Source organism: Zalophus californianus, chromosome 16 (assembly GCF_009762305.2).
Source record: "Zalophus californianus isolate mZalCal1 chromosome 16, mZalCal1.pri.v2, whole genome shotgun sequence".
Classification (NCBI taxonomy): Eukaryota; Metazoa; Chordata; class Mammalia; order Carnivora; family Otariidae; genus Zalophus; species Zalophus californianus.
Genome location: NC_045610.1, coordinates 37,744,618 through 37,771,745, shown reverse-complemented (window position 1 = coordinate 37,771,745; position 27,128 = coordinate 37,744,618). Strand labels below are relative to the sequence as shown.

The 27,128-nt window shown below is 57.9% G+C and overlaps 2 protein-coding genes across 3 annotated transcripts; both read right to left on the bottom strand.

Moving 5' to 3' along the window:
* Window positions 1-5,561: 5,561 nt before the first annotated feature.
* OSBPL7 (oxysterol binding protein like 7) lies at window positions 5,562-20,102 on the bottom strand. Of its 2 annotated transcripts, XM_027625897.2 has the most exons (24): window positions 19,972-20,088; window positions 18,884-18,984; window positions 18,462-18,616; window positions 18,226-18,351; window positions 17,990-18,043; window positions 17,255-17,368; window positions 16,798-16,908; window positions 16,562-16,679; window positions 15,964-16,067; window positions 15,512-15,604; window positions 15,295-15,427; window positions 15,117-15,211; window positions 14,832-14,927; window positions 14,044-14,181; window positions 13,391-13,484; window positions 12,457-12,704; window positions 12,175-12,312; window positions 8,927-8,990; window positions 8,747-8,825; window positions 7,666-7,810; window positions 7,421-7,565; window positions 7,207-7,333; window positions 6,886-7,008; window positions 5,562-6,718 (listed from the first exon to the last, which is right to left on the bottom strand). In XM_027625897.2, the coding sequence occupies exons 3-24, from the start codon at window positions 18,534-18,536 to the stop codon at window positions 6,610-6,612; spliced, it is 2,529 nt and encodes an 842-aa protein (XP_027481698.1). In that variant the 5' UTR covers window positions 18,537-18,616; window positions 18,884-18,984; window positions 19,972-20,088; the 3' UTR covers window positions 5,562-6,609. The 2 variants fall into 2 exon arrangements, with proteins under 2 accessions (XP_027481698.1, XP_027481697.1); XM_027625896.2 differs by lacking the exon at window positions 18,884-18,984 and having other exon boundaries at window positions 19,972-20,102.
* A 1,047-nt stretch (window positions 20,103-21,149) lies between these two features.
* MRPL10 (mitochondrial ribosomal protein L10) lies at window positions 21,150-27,112 on the bottom strand. The gene is made up of 5 exons (XM_027625905.2): window positions 27,002-27,112; window positions 24,547-24,716; window positions 23,966-24,130; window positions 23,570-23,714; window positions 21,150-22,938 (listed from the first exon to the last, which is right to left on the bottom strand). Exons 1-5 carry the CDS (start codon window positions 27,051-27,053, stop codon window positions 22,682-22,684), a joined length of 789 nt encoding a protein of 262 aa, XP_027481706.1. The 5' UTR covers window positions 27,054-27,112; the 3' UTR covers window positions 21,150-22,681.
* Between the last annotated feature and the right edge of the window lie 16 nt (window positions 27,113-27,128).

Genomic DNA, 27,128 nt, shown 5'->3' with positions numbered 1-27,128 from the left:
GGCAACGGGCAGAGGCGACCGAGGACGCGGCGCGCCCGCTCCCTCGGCGCTCGGGCGTCTCCGGTCCTCGGGCTCCGCCCCGCGGCCACCGGGCCGGCTGCAGCCGATCGCCGGGCTGGGCGGCGCGGCTCTGGGCCCCGGGCTCCCGCGACGCCGGCGGGCCGCACGCGCCCCGGTCCCGCGCCGGCCCCGGCCACCCGGTGGGGGTGCCAGCGCGCGCGCTGAAGGTGATGCCCGGGAGCACCTGCCCATTTCTGCCCGGTCGACCTTCACCTTGGTCCGCCCGGACTTGCTGGCCTTGAGGACTGTCTGGCGGGTTTTAGCCAGGTTTCCCGGGGCGTGTGAGGTGGGGGCGGCAGGAGCTTCGCGGCCCGGGGCTCCCTAACTAGGGAGGGGATCCGTTCTGTCTCAGAGACGGGTGGTGAGGGCGCCACAGAGATGAGGGGTACTGCCCCCTCTTCCTTGACCTATGTGTGAACCCCCTCACCATTTGGGGGAGATGCTTTGTATCTTTTCTTGGCAAAAGTATTGGGAAGCTTAGGGCAGCACCTGGCGTCCGCACACCCACACTCGGAACTCTGCTTCCCTGGTCTCAGGGAGGACCTGCCGCTGCAAGGGGGTGGGGTGGGGAGCTCCGGTGTGGGGGCAGCGGAGCCAGGGGCGACACTAGCCACCGTTGCCTGGTGCTCCTCTGCTGGCACAACGCTGCGACCCACGTTCTCCTTCGACAAAGGAGAGGAAAACCCAAGGAGGAGCTGGACTCTTAGGATTATGGCCACTCTGCAAAGGGAAAACCGGGAGAAACTGCAGAGCCAGGCCCTGAACTCAGACCCCCTGGCTCTTAGTCCGGTGCTCTCCCCTGCCCACCCTGCCTGGCAGGAGGCAGAAGGGAAGTGCGGTGGCCTCTGGTGGCCCAGCTAGGAGGGGGGAGGCTACCCTGTGCCAATGCCTTGCTAAATGACAGAGAAGCAAGAGAGGGACAACGGGACCTTCCTTCCCTGCCTCCCGCCTTCGCTGGCTCTCTCCGGGGGTCCTTGGTGAGTTGGCTTCCTGCACCAGCCAAGCTGGCCCTGGCCCAGCTTCCTTCTCGTCCCCAATCTCATCCCTCCCAGGAGGCCACAGGGGACCCTCCCCGCCATACCCTTCAGGAGCACTACCCAAGGGATCTTCTGAGGCCTGCCCTTAACATTGGGAGGGCCCAGGACAGGAGTAAAACACGGGCCCATATATCCTATGCTAAATACTAAGCTATACTTTAGCTAAGCTAAACAGCTTAAACTATGTTCTGTCTTCCAGCCTTCACAAAATATAACTTCATTATGACCGGAGAAGGCTGGTTGGAATTTAGGATTCTCACACTCCCCTGAGCTCCTCGCCAGTGTAGGGAGACCTGGCCCTAGGCTAATGGCTGACCCCCACATCTGTCATGCATTGGGAGGGGGGAAACGCAGTGGTGGGCACAGTCAATCCTTGACAGGGTGTACTGGGAAAGATCTAGAAGTTGATCAGGAATTCCAGGGTCCAGGTATCCAGAATGTTATCCGTGAGGGGTCTGTAGCACATTCCTTCAGCCCCTCGGATCCTAGCCCCATGAGGCACTGTCGTGGGCCCCGCTCCAGTGTGTGATAGTTCTAGGCACTGCAGAAGCAGGAGGAAGCGGGAGGGGTGTTAGTGGAGACCCAGAGGAAGGTTCTCTTTTGATGGCTCTGCTGCGGCCGGCGGGGGGGGGGGGGTGCTCCTGGACCAGCTGTCCTTGGCAGGCAGTTATCTGGCAGGGAGGAAGCAGAGGGGGCCTGACCACTCTCCCCCAGCCCACCTGGGCAGCTTCTAGGAGTGGTGGGGGCACCTGGGTCTCCCCGAGAAGAAGGGGTTTCCCCACCTAGTGTTCTCTGGAAAGTGTAGGGGGGGCAGCGGTTGAGTGCACTGGCAGTCTGCTGGAATGTGGGCAGGACAGTGTCTACACTGTCACTTATCACTGCTGAGCCGTGCCCCCGCCACTGCCAGATTCTTGGGGGCCTCTACTCGGGGTGGCCCTTGGGTGCAGCCATCTGCCCGGTGGGCTCAGGATGTGCCTGAATTAGTCCTTTCGAGAGACCCAGGCGCCCTCTGGAGGATGCTTGAAGAATTTCACCACCTTGGTTCTGGTCGCACAGGCTCTGAAGACAACTCTCGTCCCCATTCCCTCTTTCCTGCTCCTGCCCCACCCTCCGATTTCCTCTTCCACCCCCACCTTTCCCATAACCCACCCCCCCATAATTTCTAGAGACCCCTCATATTAGGAACCAGGAGGACCCAGCATCCCCAGGGTCCTGGCATCATGGGGCTAAGTGACGGCGGTTTGGGCTTACCTGAGGTTGCTGAAGATGCTTCCATAACCCTAGTGTATACGGAGGGAGTCCTTTCTGCGAACTGAGGATTTTGTACCATGGCGTCGGTCAGGAGCTGTGGGCACCCACCATTGCTCCCACGACTTGTCTTTCTTCTGCTGCAGAGTGGGGTGGGGGGCCCACACCATCCGTCTCAGACACACGCCATCGGGTGAAGCAGGGAGGCAGATTGGCCTCCTTCCGCCGTGAAGACCCACTCCAGCTTCAGAGGGATCAGGCCCTCACCCTGATCTCAAGGAGAGGATGTGAAGTGCCCGTGAGAACTGCAGAACCCAGCATATAACAAATCCATTCAACCCCCTGCACCAACCTCTAGCACAGCTTCCAGAAGCATAGGGCTTGTCAGAGAGAATTTAGTGTTTGTTCTGTCAAACACCTGCTGATAGGCCCCTGATTTACCTTTCTGAGAACATTTCCCTAAAAAGGCTTATGATGATGACTCTTTCCTCTGTCCCTTTGAGGTATACATGTATTTCCTACAACTCAGGAGTGTCTGTCTCAAGGACCTGAAAGCCATTCCTTTGAAATGTGATCATCAGGAAGGATAGGACCTGACTCCCGGTCTCTGCGGGAGGATAGAATCCAGACTTTGATCATCGCCAGCTAGAAGGCACCCCTGGCCTAATTGCATTTACACTGGCCAATCCTTTGTCATTTTTCACTTCTCTGACTACTGGAGCCCCTGCTCACCCCTCCCTCCTTCCTTGAGATGCCCCGTCACCTCTGTGCAAATCGAACCAAGCTCAGCTCTTCCCCCGACTGTCAGTGGTTACTGAATAAAATCTGTTTTCACCCCTTTAATGTCTGGCTGTGTTTATCTTTGACACCTAGCTCCCTGGCTGGCTCAACAGTCTTTCCCTTCTCTGGTTTATTATAAACACATATGCATACACACCCTAAACCACCCTTTATTCAGAAGATTTGGGAAATTTGGAGGTTATAAGTATTCTTGACCTTTTTGCCCCTGGCAACTCAGGTGTCCCCAACAGCTATTCAATGGCTAAATTAAAAAAGACCATTTTTCCCACTCTTTGGATGGAGAAGTTGGGGTCCGAGGGCCCAAAGTGGGTGAGGTGAGGACTGACACCTCCTGTCCACCTCCCTCTCCCTCTGCCACCATTGTTGGGCCCCAGTGTTTCCCTGCTTCTCAAGCTCTGACCTTTACTCATCCAGGGAAGTAGGTCCCTGGATTTACAAACCAGGTACATGCTGCCTCGCCCCTTTCCCGAGATGAGACGTGTGGCCACTGGGCCCATACTCCTCCCCTTTGCCCTATGCCCGCCCTATCCTCCAGCCCAGACTGGGAGTCCAGGTCTGTGGGGGGCTGCCGCAAGCCCAGTGGTGAGCAATGCTCCTGTGTGTCACCGGACTAGACTGAGATAGGCTTGAGAATGGGGCGCACTATTGCTTCGTCAGGCCAGACTTGAGCACCCGCACACCCATCTTCCCAGCTTCTGAAAGGCAGCCACAGTCCTCTGGACCCACAGCTGCTTTGGGCCCTGCACATACTGTCCCCAGAGCACAGCCCAGGGCCAGAACTCCGGACTCCCCTAAGCCTGGCCTGAGCACCCTGGCAGTGAGGACCCACCAAGCCCGGGCCGCAGGAGGGGGTTTCTAAGAAGACAACAGTCTTCCAGCAGAGAATGCCCCAACAGGAGCAAAACCAATCTGAACCATCTTCCTGCCAGGGAGTTGGCACCCAGGGCTGGGGGAGGATGCTGGTCAGGCCACCGAGGGCCTGGTTCCCATGGGCAAAGAAGTTAAAAGATAACTTTGGAATTTGGTCTGTTCGAAACTCTGTTTCGCAAAATATGTGCGAGTAGAACACGTATGTGCTGGCCAGTCAGGTGCTGTGTTGCTCCGAGTGGAAAGGGGGGGGGGAGGGCAGTGGACTTTGTATTTAAAAATCCTCAGTGTGTGCCTGCTTTGGCTTTATTTGGAATGGGTTGAGGTTCTCTCTGGCACATGGTGTCAGGATGAGTGTATTTGTTTTAACTTTCACACCCTCGAAATTAACTGTGGAAATGTGGAGGGGGAGGGGAGAAGAAAAGGAGCAAGGTTGGAAGGGCTGCTATAGTTCAGGGGTCCCCTCTGGTCTTGCCGTACACACACACCCCCCTCCCAGAGAACGTGTGACTTGCTCTGGGCACATCCATCAAACCAGAGCCCCCGGGCTTGGGGGCCTATTGCTGCAGTGAGACAGGGTGAGGGGCTAAGGGACAGCTAATGAGATCCGGAGCCTGGGCCGCTTCCCGTACATTCTCCTTTGACGGAAGAGAAGCCGAATGAAGGAACGAAGTCTCCAAACTGAAAGGGAAGGCACTTGACCGAGACCACACAGCTGTGGTAACAGAGCTGGGATTTGGACTCAGTTTTGGTTCGGGTGGGGGAGCAGAACTTGTTCTCTGGTCCCTTCTAACCCTGGTCCCCCACTTCCACCTCTCCTTGGACACTCATCAGTCTGGGGTGGGTGGAGACCTGACCGCGGATGCTGGGTGCAAAGGTCAACACTCTACGCCAGAGGGGGACGGGGACCACACAGTTTTCAGCCTGGTTGAAGAGTGTAGGTTTTTCCTTTTGGCACTGGGAAGCAATGGATGTATTTGAAACAGGCATGAGGCAGCCTATCTCCTCTTTTAAAATATCACCCTAAAAGTCAGCATTAGAACGGAAGTGCCCCAGGGGGCTTCAAGGCGATAATCCAGGTAAGGGTTGCTAAAGGCTCAGCCTAAACCGGGGCCAATCCAGAGAAGGAGCCAGAGCTGAGGCATCTGAGACGGAATGGACAGGGCGTGAGGATTAAGGCAGAGGGAGGCCTTGGGATGTTTAGTCCGGGTGAATGGGTAGCTGTGGGCCTTCACTGAACTCGAGCATATGTGTTTTAATTTTTATTTATTTATTTATAATATGGGATGGGGAGGGGCAGAGGCAGAGGGAGAGAGAATCCCTTGAGTGGGGCTCAAGCTCACGACCCCGAGATCATGACCTGAGCCGAAATCAAGACTCGGACGCTTAACCCACTGAGCCACCCAGGCACCCCGAGGTTACGTGTTTTGTTTTGTTTTAAAGATTTTATTTATTTATTTGACAGAGAGAGCGAGCACAAGCAGGGGGAATGGCAGGCAGAGGCAGAGGGAGAAGCAGGCTCCCCACAGAGCAGGGGGAGCCCAATGTGGGACTCGATCCCAGGACCCTGGGATCATGACCTGAGCCGAAGGCAGTCGCTTAACCCACTGAGCCACCCAGGTGCCCGAGGTTATGTGTTTTTAAATGAATGGTCTCAGGCCAAAATTTGGGACAGTCTTTATTGGAGCTTGGAATGTCACTGCGATTCACCTTCCCCAGAGGCAGACCGTGCGGAAATGAGCCGCAACGGTGGCGGACACCCGGCACGGGCCGTCTGGGCTACATGGGGGACCCTGCTCGCCTGCAAGCAGTTACACAGGCACACACACACATGCACATACTCCTACACAAACTCACACTCACACGTGCTCACTCACTCCCAGGGGGTCTGAGGCCAGGCGCCCTGCCTGCTCCGTTGGCTCCCTGCCTCTGGGACAGGCCTCTTCCACTCTGGGGGGACCTGCTGAGCTGCGACGGAAGGAAACCGCTCGAGGACAAGGCCGAAGGAGCCGGAAGCCGCAGGCATTTAGCAGTTTGGGAGAAGGGGATCCAGGAAGATGGGAGAGATTGCCAAGGACCAAGCAAAGGGAGCCCCGCCGGGCCAGGGCATGGGGCAGAAGATGCTAGAGAGGGGCATGGGAGGGACAGGGGGTGGAAGAAAATGCCATCTCTTCTTCTTCACTCACTCCAACTGCACTGCTGGGGCCAGAGCCCTGGGCATAGGAAGCCTGGGGAGCATCAAGGGGTCCCCTGTGTCCTAGGAAGGCACTAAATGGGGAACAGATCCTGGAGAGCCTGGAGTCTCCCCCAAGTACCCCAAGGGGGACAGAAGGGGAAGTGACGGAGCAAGAAGGGGCTTACATGCTGGTTGTCCAGGGAAACAAGACTGGGGAAGCACAGGTCCTGCTTCCCACCCCAAACACGGGGTGGGCAATGGGCTGAGAGGCAGCCCCTCTGGCCGGCAGAGGGGACGGAGCCAGAGCTTCCCCTTTGGTCTCCAGGGCAGTGAGCGGGGGAGCCTGGCCCCACCCGTGTGTCCGTGGTGGGGCAGAGGCAGGAGGGAGGAATCCGAGCCTCCTGCCCCCGAGGGCCGGGGCTACCAGAGCACGGCCCCGTCCAGGTTGCCGTAGCCTGGCTCTGCCCGAAGCCTCCAGTACGTGTTGTTAGTCACCCACCACTCCTTCCCACTGCTGTCTGTCTGCCGCCTGGGGGAAGGAGAGGGGTGAACAGGCAGAATTAAGGCCAGGGTTCCCAGATGCTGCCTCCCACAGCCGCGCCCACCCCCCCCCATGCCCCCGCTCAGAGCAGGAAGGCGCTAGGGGAGCTGGAGGGGAGCCTGGATGGCAGAGACCCTGGGAGAGGGGAGAGGTACCTAAAGAAGCGAGCCTGGTGGACGATGTTGTTCTCCTCCATCACTCTGCGCCTGTCCCGCTGAAGCTGCTCGATCCTTCTCTTCTGGGCCTCAGCGGCCTGTATGTTCCCCTCCTCCAAGTACCTGAGCTTCCAGACAGCAGTCAGCGGAACCGCCCCCTCCAGACCCAAGGCCTCTATCCCCTGCCCAGCTCTGCCCCCACACAGGACCCATCTCCCTGAGGCAACTCCAAGAAGGAAGGGCAGGCCCAGCTCTGTGTGGAAACCCATGTCGGGGAGGGAGGAGCCCACAGTTCCAGGGTGGGGCCTGCCGGACACTGACCTCTGGTCTGGCCGGAGCCGCGTGTCCGTGGAAGGCAGTGACCGTTTCAGCTCTGCCGTCAGCTCATTCAGCTCCAAGGCAAACTGAGTGAAGCCGAAGTTTCGCTCATGGTCTGGGGGCATTGAGTCTGGGGGGAAGGCAAGGGGCTGGGGCAGGTGGACCGTGCCAGAGCCACCCTCACCCCTGCCCAGCCCTCCCCGACCGCCTCACTTACTGGGTTTCCAGATGCACTGACCGCCGGGCAGGGTCCCCCGGTAGAGCCCCTCGTGCCACTTCCCAGAGAGTCGGTGGAGGACACGGCCACTCCGGCTGAACACAGCACCCTGCACCTCGTGGACGTTGGAGCTCCAGTACTTGGCCTGGGGTGGGGGTGGGGGCAGGGCACTTAGGGGCGTGCCCCTCCCCTTCCGCCGGGTGAGCCGCTGGGGGTGACCAGGCAGGGTTGGGGGGCGCGCCCACCTTGCAGAAGGTGATCTTGCAGTGGCAGGAGCTGTCTTGCGTGTTCCGGATGAGCACCTCCCCATAGTGCTCGATCCAGCGCTGGCCACTCAGGATGTTGTGAATGCACGACGTCACCTTGTTCCACTCAAAGTGGTCCCCGAACCTGAGGGAGACAGAGCGGGGGAGGGCAGCTGGCCGGCCCCGGGGTGCAAGTGCCACCCCGAGCCAGGGAGCGGGTCGTGGGGGTCTGTGGAAGGAGCACAGGGGTCCTGGTTCTGCCTCTGCCATGAAGGAGGATGTATTTATCAAGCAGAGCAGCCTTCGCAGAAAATTTTGAGCCAACACGTCTCCACTCATTTGATAAATCTCCTGAGGGCCTAAGTCATGGGAATAAATACATAGACAGGGTCCCTGCCCTTAGGTGCCAGGGACCAGGGTAGCTCTATTCACATATATTACCCGGTTCACTTCCCACTTCTCCTGGTACTACTCACTACTCTTATTTTATTTTATAGAAGAGCAGACTCAAGGCCCTGGGGCATCAAGTCTCCTCGCTGCTTGCATAATTATTAAGTGGCAGAATCAAGACTCCCAGCCAGGACTTCTGACTCTGAAGTCCAGGAGCTTCCCGCTTGTGCACTGGCCTCTAGCTGACGCCTGGCCCATGCCGGTTAAGGCCCTTCCCTCTCTGGCTGCAGTGCCCACTTCTAAAATGACATGAGCTAATGAGGGTGTTTCAAATGTGGTTTGTGACCGGTGCTGAGGTCAGTTTAGGGTTCTGTGGGTGTGTGCGTGTCTGGGTGTATCCGTGCTTTGGCCTGAAGTCTCAAAAGCATTTCTTACTGTGAGTCATGGTCAAAAAAGCGTGAGAGCCACTGCATCAGATGACCCTGATGAGCCCTTCCCGCTCTACTATTCTGATTTTTCACCTTTCTTTATACATAACACTGTAAATACAGGTGTAAAATGTACAGACACTGCCCTGGCTCAAGCAGCCTCAGGCCAGACCTTTCTAGAACTGTCCCTACTCCCTCGCCACGCCAGCCTGGAGGACAGCCTGTGGGCCCGGCCTGGCTGCTGAGCACTTAGGACTACTCACCTGGGCAGGCTGACATTGACTGTCCCCACAGGCACAATCTCTAAGGATTTGCCCCAGAACTTGTTCTTCCACTTCATGTCTGGAGAGGGAGAGGGAGAAATGAGACCAGAGAGTGTTCTAGCACCGCCCCCACATGCCCTTCACCGCCACGTCCACCCCACCATGCCCCCCACTCCTCACCTTGCCAGAAGATGAAGTTCTCAGACTCCGCATGGCACGCCGAGATGGGGGGGTGGTGGGAGACCTTGTGAGCAAAGAAGGGTTCTTGACGCTGCCCCTGAGGACCGTGGGGTCTGCTCCTGACCGCACGGCTTCCCGAAGCCCCTGACCCCCCCATTCCCAGTTCCCCTTCAACCCAGAAGACCAGTTAGTTCCAGGTCTCTTGTCTCTTGTCACATTCCTCCTTCTCATTCACGCCCCCGAGAGCCCCAGAACCCCGGTTCCAGCCTACGAAGTCCGCTAGCAGTGACGGCTGGGGCCTCCTCCCGCGCCCTGCCTGGAAGCCAGCCCTGCCGAGGACCCCCTCTCCCCTCATCGTCTTGTCCCTCACCATTGTCACAGCCTCCACACCACAGCCCTGGAAAAACCTGGCCTTGTCCTCCTTGGAACGGCTCCATATCTGGAACTCGGGTACCCCACGGCCCACAGCCTGGCCTCTCTCCCCATTCCCTGTGGCCCATGGCGCCTCCCGAGACGTCCGGCTGCTCTGCTTTGTGGTGGCCCGTCAGCCCCAGCTTCACCTCCGTCCCCCCTGGTTGAGATTGCTCTGTTACCTGCACCCTCTCACCCGGCGCCCTTGACAACCCGCGCCACCACCCTCCACAACACTTGGCGTCGACCGGCCTCCTCTGTGCCCACCCCTGGCTCCCTGCTCTTTAGACACAGCCACTGGGCCGCAGAACACACACAGCACACACTGGGAACTTCTCCTTCTACGCTGTGTCCAGCCCCGGGCCCAGTCCTCCCCCGGGGACCAACATCCAAACCATCCCTTTCGCACCACATTAACCCCCCACAATCAGAGGGAGAGCAGAGGTGGCGACTCCTTCCACCAGCTTATGGCTCGCACCCTGACTCCAGCCCTCCTCCTCCTCCTGCCCCCTCGCACCCCTTCCTGCGGGCTCCTCCCTCCCCATCCCCCCTGCCCTGTAGCCTTTCCCTCTCCATTTCTCTTTCTCTCTGAATAGAAATATCTCCTGTTTCTTCCACCTTAAACAAGAGTAAACCTTGCAGCACCTGGGTGGCTCAGTCGACTAAGAGTGTCCGACTCTTAGTTTCGGCTCAGGTCATGACCTCAGGGTCCTGAAATTGAGACCTGCGTACTCAGTGCAGAGCCTGCTTCTCCCTCTGCTCCTCCCCCCTGCCCTTCTGTCCTTCTCTCTGTCTCTAAAATAAATAAATAAAATCTTTAAAAAAAAAAAAAAGATTCCACCTTTCCAAGGGAGGAATCCGTCATGTCTTTTTTTTTTTTTTTTTTAAGATTTTTTATTTATTTGAGAGAGAGAGACACAGCGAGAGAGGGAACACAAGCAGGGGGAGTGGGAGAGGGAGAAGCAGGCTTCCCGCTGAGCAGGGAGCCCGATGCGGGGCCTGATCCAGGACCCTGGGATCATGACCTGAGCCGAAGGCAGACGCTTAATGACTGAGCCACCCAGACCCCCTGGGGGTCATTTTCTACTGTACTATTGGACTATGTTAACTTTTCACTATGTTTTCAAAAGCACTTAAAATCTAAGGTGCCTGGGTGGCTCAGTCAGCAGGGAGTCTGCTTCCCCTCACCCTCTGCCCCTCCACCTGTTCATCTTCTCTCTCTCTCTCTCAAATGAATAAATAAAATCTTTTAAAAAACCAAAAACACTTAAAATCTAAACAAATCAAAAACCTGCTTCAACTCTTTATCCCCACCTCTGGCTGAAACCCTCTCTCCCTTTCTTTCCCTCCAGGTAAAATGTTTTGGAAACAACTTGCATTTGTCTCTATTTTAATTTAATCTAATTTTTCTTAATTTGTTTTTTTAATTGTTTTTTTGAGAGAGAAAGCTCACATACAAGGGAGGGCAGAGGAGCCCCACATAGGCTTGATCTCATGACCCTGAGATTATGACCTGAGCTGAAACCAAGAATCAGTTGCTTAACTGACTGAGCCACCCAGGTGCCCCTAATTTTATTTTTTTTTTAAGTAATCGCCACGCCCAACGTGGGACTGAGATCAAGAGTCACATGCTCTACTGACTGAGCCAGCCAGGCACCCCATTTAAGTAGCACTTTTCGCTATTTTACTTCTTTTTACCACACACCCGCTGTAGTCCAGGCTCGGCCCCCAGCCTTCCTCTGAAACGTCCCTCACTCAGTAAACCAACGACACTTTCTGAAGTCCTGTGGACCATCTGCCCACCCCCTCACCTCAGAGCTCCTCCGCCTTCCCTGCCCTCTCTCCTGTCCAGACCCTCCCCCCGAGCAGCCTGTGACATCACCCGTCCTCTAAGCTGGTGACTCCCAGGTCTGTCAGCCCCACCCTGTGCCCCCCAAGGAGCTCCATGCCCAACGTGGTCCAGGGCCTACCGGACACCTCCCCCTGGAAGGCAAGCCCACATGGATAAGGAGTCGCCCTAATTCAGTCACTCTCCCCTCGTCCTTTCCATCTTGCTCACTGGCATGGCCACACAGCCTTCGAATCCCCCAAACCAGAAATTCAAGGCCACCTCCAACTTCTCCCTCCCGTCGACCACCTCCCCTATCCCTTACGCGTAACAACATTCTGTTGACCACCAAGTCCTGTCAAGAGTGACACACACAGCTGCCAAATCCACTGTCCACGCAATCCGGCTGCTAGCGGCCAAGTGCAGGCCCTCGGCAGCTCTTACAGGGGTGACCTTCTCTGACCCAACCGCACGAGACCGCCTTAGTGCTCTTGATAGAGTGCAATTCGGAGCCTGTCCCTCTACGGCCTAAAACCCTCTGACGACTCCCCATTGCCTTCGGGATTTGAGAACAACCGCTTCAATTACAGGGCTCCTCAGGGTTTGGCCCTGTCTGTTCTTCCAGCTGCGTCTCTTACTCTTCCTAAACATGCTCCATCTGTTCCTTTACACTGTCTGGAGCATCCCGTTCTCCATGCCCTCCCAGCCCGTACTCCTGGTGCCCGTCAATTCCTCCCTCAAGACAGCCCAAGATCAGCCCCCAGAGCCTGCCTTCCTGGGTGGGGCTGAAGAGCGGCCTGTGAGCTTCCAGGCTCCCGGATCTAGAACATGGCCCCCGTAACTCCTTGGGTCAAGTCAGCCCCGCACACTCGGCAGGGGGCTCCCTGGAGCAGAGAGCCCTGTGCGCCACCACCATGCGGCCCAGTGCCTGGCGCCGTGCTCTCCCCCAGGCCCCGACCCCTCCAAAGCCCGGGCGCTTCCCGGCCCCAGGCCCCCGTGAGGCCCACACCTGCTCACTGATGAAGCGGAAGCCCCGGTCAGGCCGCTCACACTCATAGGTCTCCCCCAGGACGGGGTTGAAGGGCTTACAGCCTGCTCGGTGGTACGTGGACGAGTAGGCAGACACGGCAAAGGCTGCGATGTACACCTGCAGGGGGTAGGGCAGGGAGATGCCGCTGGTGGGGCAGGGCGTCAGAGAAGGGGGGTGCCACCCCACGGCAGGCAAGGACTGGGGGGCCCGAGGTGGAAGTCCGGCAGCGAGGAGGGGGCCGGCCGGGAGTTGGCGGGGTACCATGCGTTCGCAGGGGTCAGCCGTGCGGCTGGCCTGGTCCAGGAGGCGGCTGTACTCCAGCTCCTCGCACAGCCGCTGCAGGGTGTTGAGCGGCTCGTTGAGCTGCACGGGCATGGACACCTTGGACAGGTCCTTGCCGATGTTGTTCCGCAGTATGTTCCACAGGCTCACGTCGGCTCCCGGCCCACTGGCTGCTGGCAGGCAGCGGCGACGCGGGGGCCCCGCAGCTCTCCCTGGAACACATGCCCCTGGGGCCCACCCGGCCACGTCACTCCCCTTCTGGGTGCGGCACCCAGACCTAGCAGGTGCACAGGCCAGCCCCGAGGCAGTGACCCCCCCACACACACAGAGGGCGTCCTAGATAGACTCACTCCCAAGGCCCCTCTGGCCTTGGGGCAGGGTGGGGCAGCTGGGGAACCAACAGCAGACAAGCTCCTGGGGGATTTAGGGGGGGCAGTGGGGCCGAGAACCACTCTGAGAGGGTGGTCCCCATTGCTGGAAACCCTGCACCTCAGAAGCCCTTCCTGAGCCCCCCACCTTTATCTTCAACTCCCCACCATAAACACAGAAACCGATGTCAGGATATAGATTATTCGGCCCATTTTATAGATGAGGAAGCGGGCTCCAAGAAGTAAAATGACATGTCCAAAGCCACACTGGTAGAGTGGCAAGGTGGGAGCTTCTGCCTTTGAATCAGGCCCTGTGCGAACATTCTCAGGCCTGAGCCTGACCCACCCCCGGAGCCACTTCTGGAACATTCTGTAGCTCACAGCTTAGCCTTCCTCATCTCCTGGGGTCACTTCTGGAGTCAGCACCCAAAGCTGTCAGCCCACCAGTCACCCCAAGAGACTGCCTCCCAAGGGGCCTTGGCTGTTGTCAAACACCATTTCTACCCGTTCCCCAGCGCCCCCATGGCTGCACACCCAGCAGGCACCTTTCTGATAGTGCTCAGCTCCCCTGAGGTCCAGCACCTCCTCGGACAGGCTGGTGGTGATTTCACTGGTGCACGACTCTTCCTCCTCTGAGCCCTGGGCCGGGACAGATGAGAGGCTGGGCAGACTGGGCCTCCCCGGGCAGCTGGGCAGTGCCCAGGGCCTGGCAAGACTCTGCCCAGCCAGGCCTTTGATGGGAAGGGGGAAGACATGTATTTGGGCAGAGGCGGGGCGTCTGAGCCCTAAGACCGGCATCAGGGAGTGTGCCCTGCCACTTTGGGAGGGACACGCCTGGCCCTCTCACTTTGGGGAGAAAGCTCAGGGACTTGGTGGTACAGAAGGACAGGGCAGCAGGCCGTTGCTGAGACCCCGGGTCCGGGGCAGGGGTCGGGGGAATGCTGGGGCTGCCGGGCTCTCAGGAAGATGGTGGGTGGCGCTGAGGCAGCCATCTTGCTGGAGAACCAACGGGGATAAAGCACATCGAACCGGAAGAACGGTCCCCAGCGGAGATTTCTGAGCAGGGACACAAACCCAGCAGGTCCGGATGTGTTGCCAGAGATAGCAGCCGAGGCGTTAGAAAGGATTTGGGCATCTACAAATTCTAGTCTCTCTGGACCCCATCCCAATTTTCCCAGGGTCCTCCCCACCACCTCACCTCATTTTCAGAAGAGCTGGCAGAGAGGAGAACCTCACAGGCATCAAAGAACTCTGTGTGGGAATCAGCGAGAGACAGGACGCTGCTCTGGGACAGCTGGGGGGTCAGCTCCCGCCCCTTCATGTACAGAGCTTCTTGCTGGGGGAAGGACGGGTGTCAGGCAGGGGAGAGAACACAGTGGAATAGGAAGGTGTGACAGAAGGAACTGGGAGCAAGGAGACACAGGTTCCCCACAGCCGCTCACCCCGCCTGGGCGCTGACTCTGAGCCGGGCTCCAAGGCTTCCCCGTGTGTATTAACACAATCCATCCTGACGCTCACCCTATGCGGCAGGTGCAATTATGACCCCCCTCCCACTTTGCAGATCAGGACACTGAGGCTCAGGGTCACAAAGCGGGCGTGGAATGGAGCTAAACCGAAACCCATGGAGCCCGGCCCCAGAGTCTGTGCTCAGAACACCTAAGTCCCAGCTCAGCCAACCCACAATCCGCAATTGTGGGAGCCTGGGCCCCCATCGGTCAGATTCTTTGAGTCTCTGTTTCCTCCACCATGAACTTGAGGGTAAGGATCATGGCCTCATAGGACCCCAAACTAAAGGTAAAAGCACTCTGCACACACTGGCCGGGCAGGAATGACCACGATGAGGTTGCTGACAGCGTTACATGAAAGGGTTGGAGCTGGGACTTCTGGGCCCTGTTTTGGATCTGAAGACCAACGGTGCCTTCACTTCACTTCCCCGAGGAAGAAGGTGCAGGAGAAAGGGTCCCCACAGCCCAGCCTGGCTCCTACCTCCTCAGGGTTGAGGGAGCTGAAGGAGTCTGCAGTGGTGTCCGAGGAGACGGAGAGCGAATGGAGGCGCCTCGGGCCAGCGGAGGCCTCGGAGACCTGCGGGGAGAGGGTGAGGGGCCAGGGGCCAGGAGGACCAAGCGCTCCCTACCCCACCACGCTGATCTCTGCACAGACTGCCTCTGCCAACCACTCTCGCCCCGGACCCAGCTCTGCTCTCACCCCCAGGCCTGTGGGCCTCGGCCTCAAGCCCTCTCCTCCCACGGCTCCCCGGTCCCTGAGCCTCACCCCCATCCGTGACAGCTCCGAACCCTGGTGCAGGTCCCTCAGTTGGTCCCACTCGGCGGTCAGGGCAGCCAGGACGCTGCTGAGGGAGTTGTGCACTGTAGGGGCAGGGGCAGGAGTCAGACTCCTCTTCCTCGCCCTCCCCTGCCTGCTCCCTGCCACCCCTCCCGCACGCGCTCACCCTTCTGGGCCAGGGCCCAGAAAGTACGCTGCAGGTGGGCATAGTCTGGAGGCGGCAGCCCGCGGGGGCCTGAGGGGTCCCGGGACTCCAGGTAGCGAGACAGGTTGGGAACAGAGCCATGGAGACGACCAACCTGTAGGTGAAGGGCAGGGGTCAAAGGTGACAGCCTCCTTCAGGGTGCCCCACCCGGCGACTTGGGGTCCACGCCCCAGCTCACCCGTCCAATGGTGTCGTCCTTGGCAAAGCTCTGTGTGCACCACATGCGGCTGGTCCGTTTCCCCTTTCTGGGTCTCTCGGTCGTCACGGAGGCCTGGCACATGGGGCGGGGTGGGGAGGTTCACTCAGGGAGAAGGGCAGCAACCACGAAAGCCAGGAGAGAGGCAGATGGCCCCGGAGGGGGGCACAGAGACATCTGACATCACAGAGGAAGAAGACGGACGCCCTAGTAGATGCGTGGGCACAGCAGGCAGGGGTCGGCCCCAAGGGGCGGAGATGCGACCCTGAGACAGTCTGGACATGGGCGGTGAGTCAGCTAGGCCAATGCGTGGCTCTCCAGGGAGCTGCAGTGTATTAAGGGGGCCTGGGCATGTGTCCCAGGGAAGCGGTGGGCCCACAGACGTCAAGCCCAGTCCCCTGGGCAGGCCCCTGCCTCCTCCCGCCGGCCCTCACCTGGTGCGTGGGGATAACTGGGGCTGAGGGGATTCGGTGCAGAGACTCCAGGCTCTGGAGGAGTCTGTGTAGTTCCTGGAGCTTCCCCTGACACTCAGACAGCTCTGCGGGAAGAATGAATGGGGAAGTCCCTCTCCCAACACTGACCAGGTACCCCAAAGTCTGTCCCTCAGCTTCCCTTCCTCCTCCAAACACTTCACCCGGCAGCCACAGAAACCCTGACCCTGGATCCCCCTCTTCGGCTCAGGCGCCCAAAGCAGTTCGCACGTCCCAGCCGGGGTCTGGCCCCACACCAGTCTCCTGAGAGGGCTGGCACCCCAACCCCCACTGTCTCCACAACACACCTCGACTCTGCTGCCTCCGCCCAGACTGACTCCTTCTGTCCCCACAAGCCTTGCCCTCCCCTCTAAGACTGGTGCTCCCCAGGGCGGGCCCGAGGAGACCCTGTCGGCTTGGAGGCCAAGGCTGTCTCCTCCAGCAGCCCAGGCTCCCGGAGGCAGGGTGGAGGGGACAGTCCTCCTCCTTGTGACTGCTGATGCCACCTAGACCCAACAGCACGGGCCCTGCCCACAGAGGCGCAGTGCCACGGGCCCCTCACCGTGAGAGCAGCGGTCTAGCCCATCACTGTCCCTTGGCCAGGAAGACACCTTCTCCCGAGGTCCAGCCCCAGGTAGAGCCGAGGCGCTGGTATCTGCTGGAAGCTGGGCACCAGGAACCTGCGGGGTGCGTCAAGGGTGAGGCGGGACAGTGCCCACCTCCCTGGGTCTCATGATTCCCTGAAGCCACCACCCCTGGGTGCCCGTGTCACCTGCCCCCACACAGGGCCCTTCTTACCTTCCGGTGAGTGGTGCCGGGCAGCGAGCCTCGGGGCATGTCCAGGCGCTGGGCCAGGCGGTGGGCACGAAGCTGGGCCACCCAGCTCTGGAACAGGTCCTGGGATTTGATCTGCAGAGGTGATGGAGATGGGGAGGGAAGCGTGAAAGGAAGGACTGCTTCACTGGGGCAGGAAGTCGGGGCTCTGATCCCCAGGCAAGTGGTCTCCCCCTGTGGTCCCCAGCTTGTGCTAAGCCTCCTTGCAGGGAGGCAGAGCCCAGGAGTCCGAGCCCTTAGCTCTGTGCCCGTTTACAGAACAACCAAGAAGGCAGTTTGCCATTGGCCATTGTATACAATGGGAAAGCCCTTGCTGGCAACCTCAGGGACAGACCCTCAGCCGCCGCCCCTCTCTCTGGTGTGCCCTTGTGTCTCCACCAGGCTGGGACCCAAGCCACCACTTGGCTCCCAGGAATGTCACCTTGAGGTGGTAGATGTTATCTTCGGTGTCAAGGTCAATGCGCTGGGCCTTTTTGTTGATGGACATGACAGACAGTCGGACGTCAATGGAGCCATGAAGCTTCCCCTTGGTGATCTGGAGTGGAGGGTTAGCAGGGGGAAAATGGGACTGTTTTTAGGCCCCCAGGGACCATAGAGCCACCATCTTCCTGAGAGGACTCTAAGCTCAAGGGCCAGGCAGTGGGTTCACCCTCATCCCCGAGTCACAGCATTAGCAGGGACTTGTCAGCTGTCCTCCTGTGCACAGAACACCCCACTATGTCAAGTCACATTCTGAACTCAGTGGAGTCATGGAGCCAGGAAAACTGCTCTCAGGAACCCGCAAGACCGAGAAGGCAAACACCCTCTCGGATAGCGAGCCTGAGCGCGTAGGCCTTCGGTTCCTGTTCCCAGCACAGGAACGGGACGAGAGCATGGATGAGAAATCTCCCGCTTCCTGGACACTGATTTTTGTGCCAGGCACTGTCCCGAGGGCCCTTGCCAAGAAGACAACCCTACAAACGGGGCGTCGTACTCTCTCCATCTTAGAGATGAGGGAGTTGAGGCCCAGGGAAGGAACTTGCCCAAAACCCCACACCCAGAAATGGTGTAGCTGGGATCAGACGCTGCTCGGGTGGATTCCAGAAGTCCCCTGCCTATTCGGAGCATTCTGGGGCCACACGCATTCCCACGACCCCCAGCAGAGGCCCTGACTCACGTCTTGCCGAGTGGTTGCATAATGAAGGATCCCGTCCTCGAGCACAAAGTATCTCTGTGACGTGGCCCAGAAGGAACGAGAACCCAGGAGGCGAGAGGAAAAGGTATGGGGGAGAGAGCAACCACACACATGGACTTTCCTTCTTCACACACACAGCCCCTGTACTGCCCACACACTCTCCCACGTGCCCATCCCACCCCTGCATCTGGCCCCTCCCTTGGCCCTGCCCACCCTACCTTGTGCCAGCCCTTCAGAGGCCACTTCCTTTTCTTGAGCAGGTGGCCTTCCTGCCTCTCCGGCATGATGCTCTCTGCTCCCAGCCTGCTCCGTGGCTCCTCCACCACCTCCCACAGCTCAGAGGCCTGCCGTCCAGGACAGAGAGGTAGGAAAGCAGCTGGGAAGGTGACCAAATCTGGCCCCCACTTTTGGGCCAAATTCTATCCCCCCACTGCCTGCTTCCCCACCCTCAGACCTGCTGGGCACTGCTTGGCTTTGCAGACTGAGTGCTCTCGGCCAAGGAGTTAGGGACCCTCTCTTGGAAGTCCATGGAGAAGGGAGCGGCCACTCCCTGCCCAGAAGGTAGAACGGCGTGCAAGGAGAAGGATGTCACCTTGTCCTGAGGGGACCCTTGAAGCAAGAGAGAGAACCCATGAGCACAGACCCTGCTCTCACCTTCCCCACCTCCCACTCCTCCTGCATCATCTGAGATAAGAGCTCACCCGCATCTGCTCACCCGCCAGGACTCTCCGAGTCCGTCCCTTCCCCACCCTGGGCCGGTTTCCCTGCCCACACCCTCCGGCTGTGGCCACTGCTCAGAGAGGTGAACCAGCTGAACTAGCACGCAGCCCGCAGACCGGTGCCAAGAGAAAACCACAAAAGTCCGCCCAGCCCCACCTTGGGCCCACACTCTCAGGCTCTAGGAAACACTCAGTGCTTTCTCTGCAGGATTCCCTGGGGGTGATCAGAGATGAGGCATGGGAGTGACAAAAGAGGCTCTAAAAAAGGACAGAGGAATTCAGAGAATGGACAAGCAAGATCTCAAACCAGCTTCTCTTCCTTCAGGACCCCTGGACATCCCTCCACCCTGCCGCCATCATGGGCTGGAGACCCCTCTGCCACGATGCCTCTGCAGAGTGCTCCTAACCCCTTCATCCCAACTCCCCACCAATCGGTCTCCAGATCCCCTATCTTCTCAATGGGGAAACTGAGGCCTGAGACAGCCCTCTCCCCATTGTTCCCTGTGCCTCTACCCTAGGATGCCCACCTGAGACCCTCAGACCCCCGCCAAAGCCTCCCTTCTAACATCCCAGTCCTTGGGGCTCCTGACAAGTACCACCCACCCGGACAGAGCAGGGGACTGGGCCCATGGAGGCACCGTGTGCAGGAGAAGAGGTGGCCAAGAACATGCCAAGGTCCACACAGGTCCCGCAGCAGTGCCCACAGGCGCCCTTGGCACCAGCCCGGGCCGTCCTGGCTCCACGGGGAGATCAATAATGCATGCGGCTCTGTGTGTGTGAGACAGGGAAGGGACTGGAGGGGCGAGGCTGGCCCGAGGCTGGGCAAACAGCTCAGATCTTCCAATGGAGCCAGCAAGCACCTGAGGAGCTGAGGCCAGGAAGGGACAGCGACGCGGTGGGGTCGTGGTGGCCAGGCACGGAGGGGCCCGGAGTGCAAGAGGCTGACCTGGGGTGGGGGGTGGGGGGTAAAAACTCCTGCATCTGGCCATTGAAAGTTGCCAAACTCTTCCGGTGTTTGGGTACCTCTGTGCCCTTTTCCTGGCCCCGGATGCTCCTGGCCCCTCGCTGCTGGCGCATGGAGGGGGAGGCTCTGCCAGGAGGGGCTGCGGGGTTGAGGTGAGCCAGGTCGGTGCCCCATCTCCACTTCCATTCCCACCCCCGTCTCCGGAGAGGCAGACCCGCCAGCCTCAGGTGGGAGGAAGCCTGCCCGGGGGGTGTCAGCTGATGCCAGCGTGGTCCCCTTACCCCAGGGTCCATGGACGCCCGTGCTCCTTGGCCCGCGCACTGCTCTGCCTCTGAGTCACCGTCTCCGAGTGGCCCGCTCCCTCCTCACGGAGCTGAGCAGTGGCAGCAGCTGCTGCAGGAACCAGGAAGGAAGGAGACGTTGGAGCCTCCCCTCCAGCCGGATCTCCCCACCTTCCCCCCCTCCCCGGCCCCTCCTCCCGCTAAGCTCCGGGCGGCCGCTCAGCTCTGCCCCCCTGCTCCCGGGAGGACTCAGGGCTGGGCGGACTCCCCAGCACCGAGGTAGCTTGGGAGTGGGGGCAGAGTCCCCACTGGGCACAGTTCCAGACAGATCACGGAAGACTGGGGAGCTGCTGGCCTCAAGCCAGTGGTGGTAAAGGGCTTACTCGGACTAGCATGGCCTTGACCCCAGTGAGTACCCAAAGCCATGTCCTTATTAACCGCCCCCCTCTCGTTTTACATCTGAAAATAGATTGCAAAATTTGGAGCCAGCAAAGGAATCAGGTTGACGGGAAGGGACGGATGCCCCTGGGGGACCACAACAGACAGTGCCAACAGCACGGTCAGCAGGGCAGCCACTGCTGGAGAGGGCCAGGCAGCGGCCCCCACCAAGACTGTCATTGTGGGTGATGCCCCACCAGGGCGGGACCCAAGGGGCTGGAGGCACCGTGCGTAACACAAAATCCCCAGCTTGCAGAGTCTCTGGATCAGGAGCAGGTCTGCAGCAGTGACCAGATGGCTGTTAGAAAGGGCTAGCTGGAGCCAACTTAGGTACCCCCGGCCTCCCTTTCTGAGCACCTCTTCTGCCAGAGTACTGTGTTCAGCTCAGTACTTGATTCTAATTAAAAATCAACTCTTAAGGTCTAAACATGGGACACCTGGGTGGCCCAGTCAGTTAAGCATCCAACTCTTGATTTTTGGCTCAGGGTCTTGAGATCGAGCCCTGCGTAGGGCTCTGCACTCAGCGCAGAATCTGCTTGAGATTCTCTCTCTCCCTCTGTTCCTTCCCCCGTTTGGGCGCATGGGCTCCCTTAATAAATAAAATCTTAAAAAAAAAAAAAGTCTAAACCTCATTAAAATGAATGCAAAATGGACAGACAGCTTTAAGGACAGTGACGCCGCTTTCTGGAAAGTGAGTTTTAATGGTGGGGCATCAGGCATCGCCAGCAGGTGAAGGATGCAGTGCAGGATTCTTTGATCCAGAAAGGATGTGGGCCACCTCCCCCACCCAGGCCTTGGTTTACCCTACAGGATCTTACACATCCTTTGGGAGATGCCTGTTCTCTTGGCCATTCAGAACCTCAGCACGGCTCCTGCTGCCCCAGGAGGGTGCTGTTGGCACCCGACAGGGTTCTGGGAGTCAGGGAGGGCACTGAGCAGCACTGGCGAGACTGGCTCTGACATCCACGAGCCTCAGGGGCCTTTTAATTCACTTCCTATTGATCGAGCATCCCTGGAGCACATAGCACCGAGCTGGGCACTGTGGGAAATTGGTCCTGGACCAGGCCACAGAAAAGCTGCAGATCGTCATTACTAGAGTGGTGCCTGTCCAAGACTAAGGAAGCTGTGGCGCTGCCCCAGGTCTGGGAGGAAAGTTCGACAGCCATCTTCCCTACTCCAATCAAGGACAAGGGCAGGCTTCCAGTTAAACATTCTCTCTCCTTCATCAGGAACTTCTGGTTCTCCAAGATTGGGATGAGGCCTCCCACTCGAGAGCCTCCAGACCCCCTCATTAATACAGAATTCTGGTTTGGCCCAGCTCTTGCTCAGAATCACCTGGGACATGTTGGCTACCGGGCAAAGTTGGCAGCTACCTTCAAAAGGACAAACATGTGAGAGATGCCATTTGTGGGATTGGTCCAGGGAGGTAAGGGACCTGGACATGGAAAGAGGAAGGATTTTCTAGGAGGGGAAGTGAGAATCAGAAGCAGCCCTGAGAATAAGTCTACACGAGGATAAGCCTGCAAACAGCAAAACCGAGAAAGTAAAATGCGTTTCATTTTATCATCAAGCAGTGCTCACAACCTTTCCATAACGTGACACACCCTGAGGGTGGAGAATTAACACTCAGGCACACCCCAGACCCTAATGAGGAAGCTTGAGGGCAGGAAATCCAGGGCATGGTCTTCAGAGCAGAGACAGCCTGGTTCAAGCACCTGTTCGGTCTCTTATTAGCTGCATGACCTTGGGCAGACTCCTGAACTTCTCTGTGAAATGGGGGATGTTAGGGTGACATGGTGAGAAGAGTGGAGGTGTGTCAAGTGGTGAGCACGGAGCCTGGCTCTCAACAGATGCCACTCTCGGCACAAGTACCGAGGGGGACTATTGCAGCACGGTGGGCCCACGAGGGGGTAGGCCGGGAGACACGTGCAGCAAGGGACAGCAGACATGGAGGCAGAGGGCAACCTCATCACCTGATCAGTTCCTCTGCCCTGGACCCGGAGAGCCAAAAGCCCGCTCCTGTTAGGTCCCAGGGTGGGAACACTAGGGACAAAGACAGCAATTCAGAGCCTCCATTCGGAAATGGGGTGTCTCTGCATCCCTGGGTGGCCCTGCATCTGAGGAAGTCGGGGTCAGTGAAGTCGGGGTCAGTGAAGTCAGGTCCCGAATGCCACTCCCCACCCCAAGTGCTTCCACATTTCTGACTGATGGATGAGGGCGCAGGCGACAGGGGTAGAGTGTGTTTATGGGCAGACTGGGTACAACAAGCTGGCTAGGAGTTCGGAACAGGGTCAGGAGAAGCAGGCTGCCCACTGGCTGGCGCGACGGAGTCCCCCTCCTGTTGCTGTCTCATGTACTGGTCCAGCAGGGCTGTCAGCTGGAAGGGCTGGTGCTGAAGCAACAGGTGGGTCTGGGCCATGCGGAAGGTGAGTCCTCCTACCAGCTCCCCCCGCACCATGGCCAGGCTGGGAAGCTGGGAGTAGTTGATGAAGCCCTGCCTGCTGAGGATGGTGCCGTCGATGCAGCCACCTGGAAGAACACAGGCTCAGCGGGGCCCCCACAAATGCCTCTCTCCGCTGAAACCAACGGTCCAACTCAAGGTTCCAACGCACGCTCTGTCACCCTCCTCCACCTCCAAGCCTTCCCCCAAATCTGGCTCCCACACCTGTCCCACCCAACTCCCCCTTAGTCTGGGACTGATCCCCTCCCTTCCTTCCTAACTCTTCCCTAGAAAACACTCACATAAGACATCCACCAGGCCCACCCCCAACTAAGTCATGGTTTCCTAAACCTTCTTAACCAGAGGGCCGCCTGGGTGGCTCAGTCAGTTGAGCATCTGCCCTCGGCTCAGGTCACGATCCCAGGTCCTAGGATTAAGCCCCGCATCGGGCTCCCTGCTCAGCGGGGAGCCTGCTTCTCCCTCTCCCACTCCCCCTGCTTGTGTTCTCTCTCTCGCTGTGTCTCTCTCTGTCAAATAAATAAATACAATCTTTAAAAACAAACAAACAATGGTGCTACTGACTCAGTCCCCATCCATGAGAGGCTGTCCCCCCAAGGAGGTCCACAGTTTTACCCACATGTACTTAGCAGATGGCACCAGGCTGCGGTAGCACCCACTCCCCTTCACCCCCATCCTCAACCCGCAAGGGTGCTTGCTCACCGAGCAGTGGCAGGAAAGGCACACCCTTTAAGATTCGCACCATCTCCTTGACCTTGGGCTCCTCGCTGACCAGCAGGAAGTTGTGCCCCACAAAGAGGGGCAGCAGGTTTTGGTACTTGGAATCCTCTAGGAAGGGCTTCAGAACCTGGAACAGCAGGAAAGAGGGCTTCCTGGGGACAAGTGCGAGGAAGGGCTGCCCACCCTGATCACAGGCCAAGTCAGGCTGACGTTGCAAGCCGACAGTCTCCTCGGTCCCAAACCACAGCGTAGGCACTAGACTGGAGGGTTGCTTGCAGTGGGAGGGTCGAACACACCCAATCTGGGGAGGGGCCCCCTGTGGTCCGAGTTGGCAGGGGTGGGGGAACAGGGTGCGCGCACCAGAGGGCTGCTCCCTACCTGGGTGGGGAAGATCTTCATCAAGATCTTGTGCTTCCGCAGCCGGTGCCGTATGAGAAGCTTGTCCTCCGCACTCAGAGCCACATTCTGACAGACAGCTATCATTCGGTTCTCTTGGAATACTGCATCTAGCTCCCGACGGAGGAGCCGGATAAGGCCTGTCTCCTATAGTCAGGAAGGGATGACCAAGGGGACATCAGCTGCCCTTCTCCTTGTCCCCCTTTCTCCCTGGGGGACGGGTGCTGGGGCTCCCAGTGATGCCCAAACGTGGGAAACTTCAAGTCCTTTCAACACAAGAGAGATACTCTCCCCTACCTCCACCTGCTTGGATAACCTTCACACAATTTTGGGGAGACAAGTAAAGAAAGAAGGATATCCAGGAGGCCCGTCTGATCCAGAGCCCAAAATGCCAAGCAGAATCAAGTGCACATTTCATTTTAAAGCACCTGGCCCACAGGGTCAAAGAGCGGAAGTAATGATGTGGAGGGCTGGGTCCTGGAGGGCTACTTCCTTATGGCTTCAGAGACAAGATCACTTCAATCCACCATCCCAGCATCAAGGATAGGCAGTGTCCTCCTTACCTCCTGTGGGGGACTGGGAGGACATGGTAGGCATCTCGGGTTGACCACGGGTTTTGGGGGGATATACTCAGTCAGAGCCATCAGCTTCTGCCGCTGGAAGTGCATCACACGACGATGGCGGGTAACAGCCTTGGAGCCACAACGGACAGTCTGGAGGGTGGGCAGCCGGCCTGGGAGGGGAAATGGCAACTCTGTGACGTGCAGTCTCTAGGAGCCCTTAGTTGGCCTCAGATGGCAAAAAAGCCCACCTCTGGGCAAGACAACCACGGCTCAGAGAGCTAGACTCAGCACAAGAGTGGGACAAGGAATTGTCTGTTAGGAATCCTAAATCTCCCAAACTCCTCTTCCCTTTAATGGGTGACCTTAAGTCCTTTGAGGCTCCCATTTCTCCAGCTCTTCTAGATGCACAGAGACGGGAGAAAAAGATGAGAACAAGGAAGAAAGTATATTTGAACACATTAAAAAAGGAGCAGAGGGTTGAGCAAATTTTTTTTTAAGATTTTATTTATTTATTTGAGAGAGAGTAATGGAGAACGTGAGTGGGGGTGGAGGGGCAGAGGGAGAGAAGCAGACTCCCCGCTGAGCAGGGAGCCTGACACGGGGCTCAATCCCAGGACCCCAGGATCATGACCTGAGCTGAAGGCAGATGCTTAACCCACTGAGCCACCCAGGCACCCCACAAATTTTTTTTCTTAAATGGCCAAACAATAAATATTTTAAGTTTGAGAACCATACAGTCTGTCTCTACTACTCAACCATGCCATTGTATCATGAAAGCAATCCTAGACAATATGAAACAAGCAGACATGGCTGTATTCCAATAAAACTTTATTTATAAAACATAGTGATCAGTCCTGCCACAGTATGCCAAGCCCTGGTCTAAGCCAGTGGTTCTCAGGGTGTGCTCCCCCCACCCAGCCAGCAACATTGGCATCACCTGGGAACTTGTTAGAAACCCAAGTTCCCAGGGCCTGTCCTGGACCTACTGAGTCAGAAGCACTGGAGGGGAGCCCAGCAAAGAGCAGTTCTAAGAAGCCCTCTGGGTGCTGCAGGTACATGCTGAAGTCTGAAAACCACCACTCTAAGCACTGCTCTGAAGCCTTCGCCCATGATTTGAAGAGAGAAAAGAAGTTCCACGGCCCTCACAGCTCCCCCAAACAAGCCTCCCTTCCCTCCGTTCTTGTTTACAAGCATCGGTGGAGAGCACCCCTCAGAAGACAAGGGAGCCACTTGAAAGCTGTAAGCCTAAGTGACCCCTTCATCTTCAACAAAAGGACCCAGCTAGTGCTTCCCAGTTTCAGCCCTTCCCAAGATTGGGCTGGGGTCTCAGGGAAAAGTTCAGCTAGAAGGTGGCTCTAAAAAAGAGCATGGAGGTTTGCTGGGGTTAGAGGTTTTATTGCCAGCAGCCACAAAACCTAAGTTAAGAACACAGGTTTCGGATCAGATGGAACCGGATTTTTTTTTTTTTCCTGAGAAAAAGGCAGGGGTTGGGCAGAGGGAAAGCGAGAATGACAAGCAGGCTCCACGCTCAGCAGCACCGAGCCCGACGCAGGGCTCAGTCTCACAACCCTGAGTTCAGGACCAGAGCTAAAACCAAGAGCCGGATGCTTAAATCGACTAGGCCACCCAGGCACCCCACAGATGGAACCAGATTTTAATCTCTTCTGCCACTTACTAGCTGTGACCTTGACCAGTCACTCAACTGGTCTAAACTTGAATTTCTTCACCTGTAAAGAGGAGATGATAATGATTTCATGACTGCTCTAAGATTTAAATGAGCTAATACATGTCAATCATTTACCACTGTGCCTGGCCTATATTATGTGCGCAAATCATTCATAAAACAAATGTCTATTGCATGCCTACTAATGCCAGGCACCACGCCACCTGCTGGCTATACTGAATGAACACGGTTCTGCTCTTACGGAGTTTGAAGTCTAATACCGGAGACAACACATAAACCAATGCAAAATTACAGACTGTGAGAGTGAAAGGAGTCCATAAACAAGCTGCAAAATACAGATTTAACAGGGGAAACCTGCTTTGCAGAAGGTGGCCAGGGCAGACCTGAGCAGGTGACATTTAGGCTGACACCGTGGAAAGGTGGCACGGCGCCAAGGTCGGGGCGGGCAGTGGTTCAAGCAAAGGAAACTGGAGGCGACCAAGAGCTGGGTGGTGCATTACAGAAACCCAGAGAAGGAAGGTGGACTCGGGCGGAGGGAAGAAAGACTGTGGTTGTCGCCGACGCTGTTGCTGCACTGCGCCTACTACTAGTGTCTGCAGTCACAGGGAATTTTAGACGGAGGAAGGCGGCCAGCGATCTAGCTGGGGCCAGGGGTCATCGGGAGCTGTCTGGAGTTAAGAGACTGTGGGAGAGGATCAGTAGTGGAGGAGGGGAGACAGAACTAGAGAGCACCGGCTGGAACGCGCCGTGAGGACCTGGGCCGCTCCTTACCCGCCTGGGGCAGGAGACCCCCTCGCAGCATCCCAGCCACGGCCGCAGCCATCGCCACCGGAAGAACAGACGGGAGCCGGGAGAGACAGAAGGACCTAAGGATTGTGGGAAATCCTGGGGCCGGAAG

Coding starts and splice junctions, on each gene's coding strand:
- MRPL10 (XM_027625905.2), bottom strand. CDS start 27,053: ATGGCTGCGGCCGTGGCTGGGATGCTGCGAGGGGGTCTCCTGCCCCAG. Junction 24,717..27,001: donor GGGTCTCCTGCCCCAGGCGG/GTAAGGAGCGGC, acceptor TTCCCCTCCCAG/GCCGGCTGCCCACCCTCCAG. Junction 22,939..23,569: donor GCCTTTCCTGCCACTGCTCG/GTGAGCAAGCAC, acceptor GTGTTCTTCCAG/GTGGCTGCATCGACGGCACC.
- OSBPL7 (XM_027625896.2), bottom strand. CDS start 18,536: ATGGACTTCCAAGAGAGGGTCCCTAACTCCTTGGCCGAGAGCACTCAG. Junction 14,182..14,831: donor GCTCCCTCAACCCTGAGGAG/GTAGGAGCCAGG, acceptor TCCTTCCCCCAG/CAAGAAGCTCTGTACATGAA. Junction 13,485..14,043: donor CCAGCTCTTCTGAAAATGAG/GTGAGGTGGTGG, acceptor GTCCCGGCCCAG/GGCTCAGAGGAGGAAGAGTC.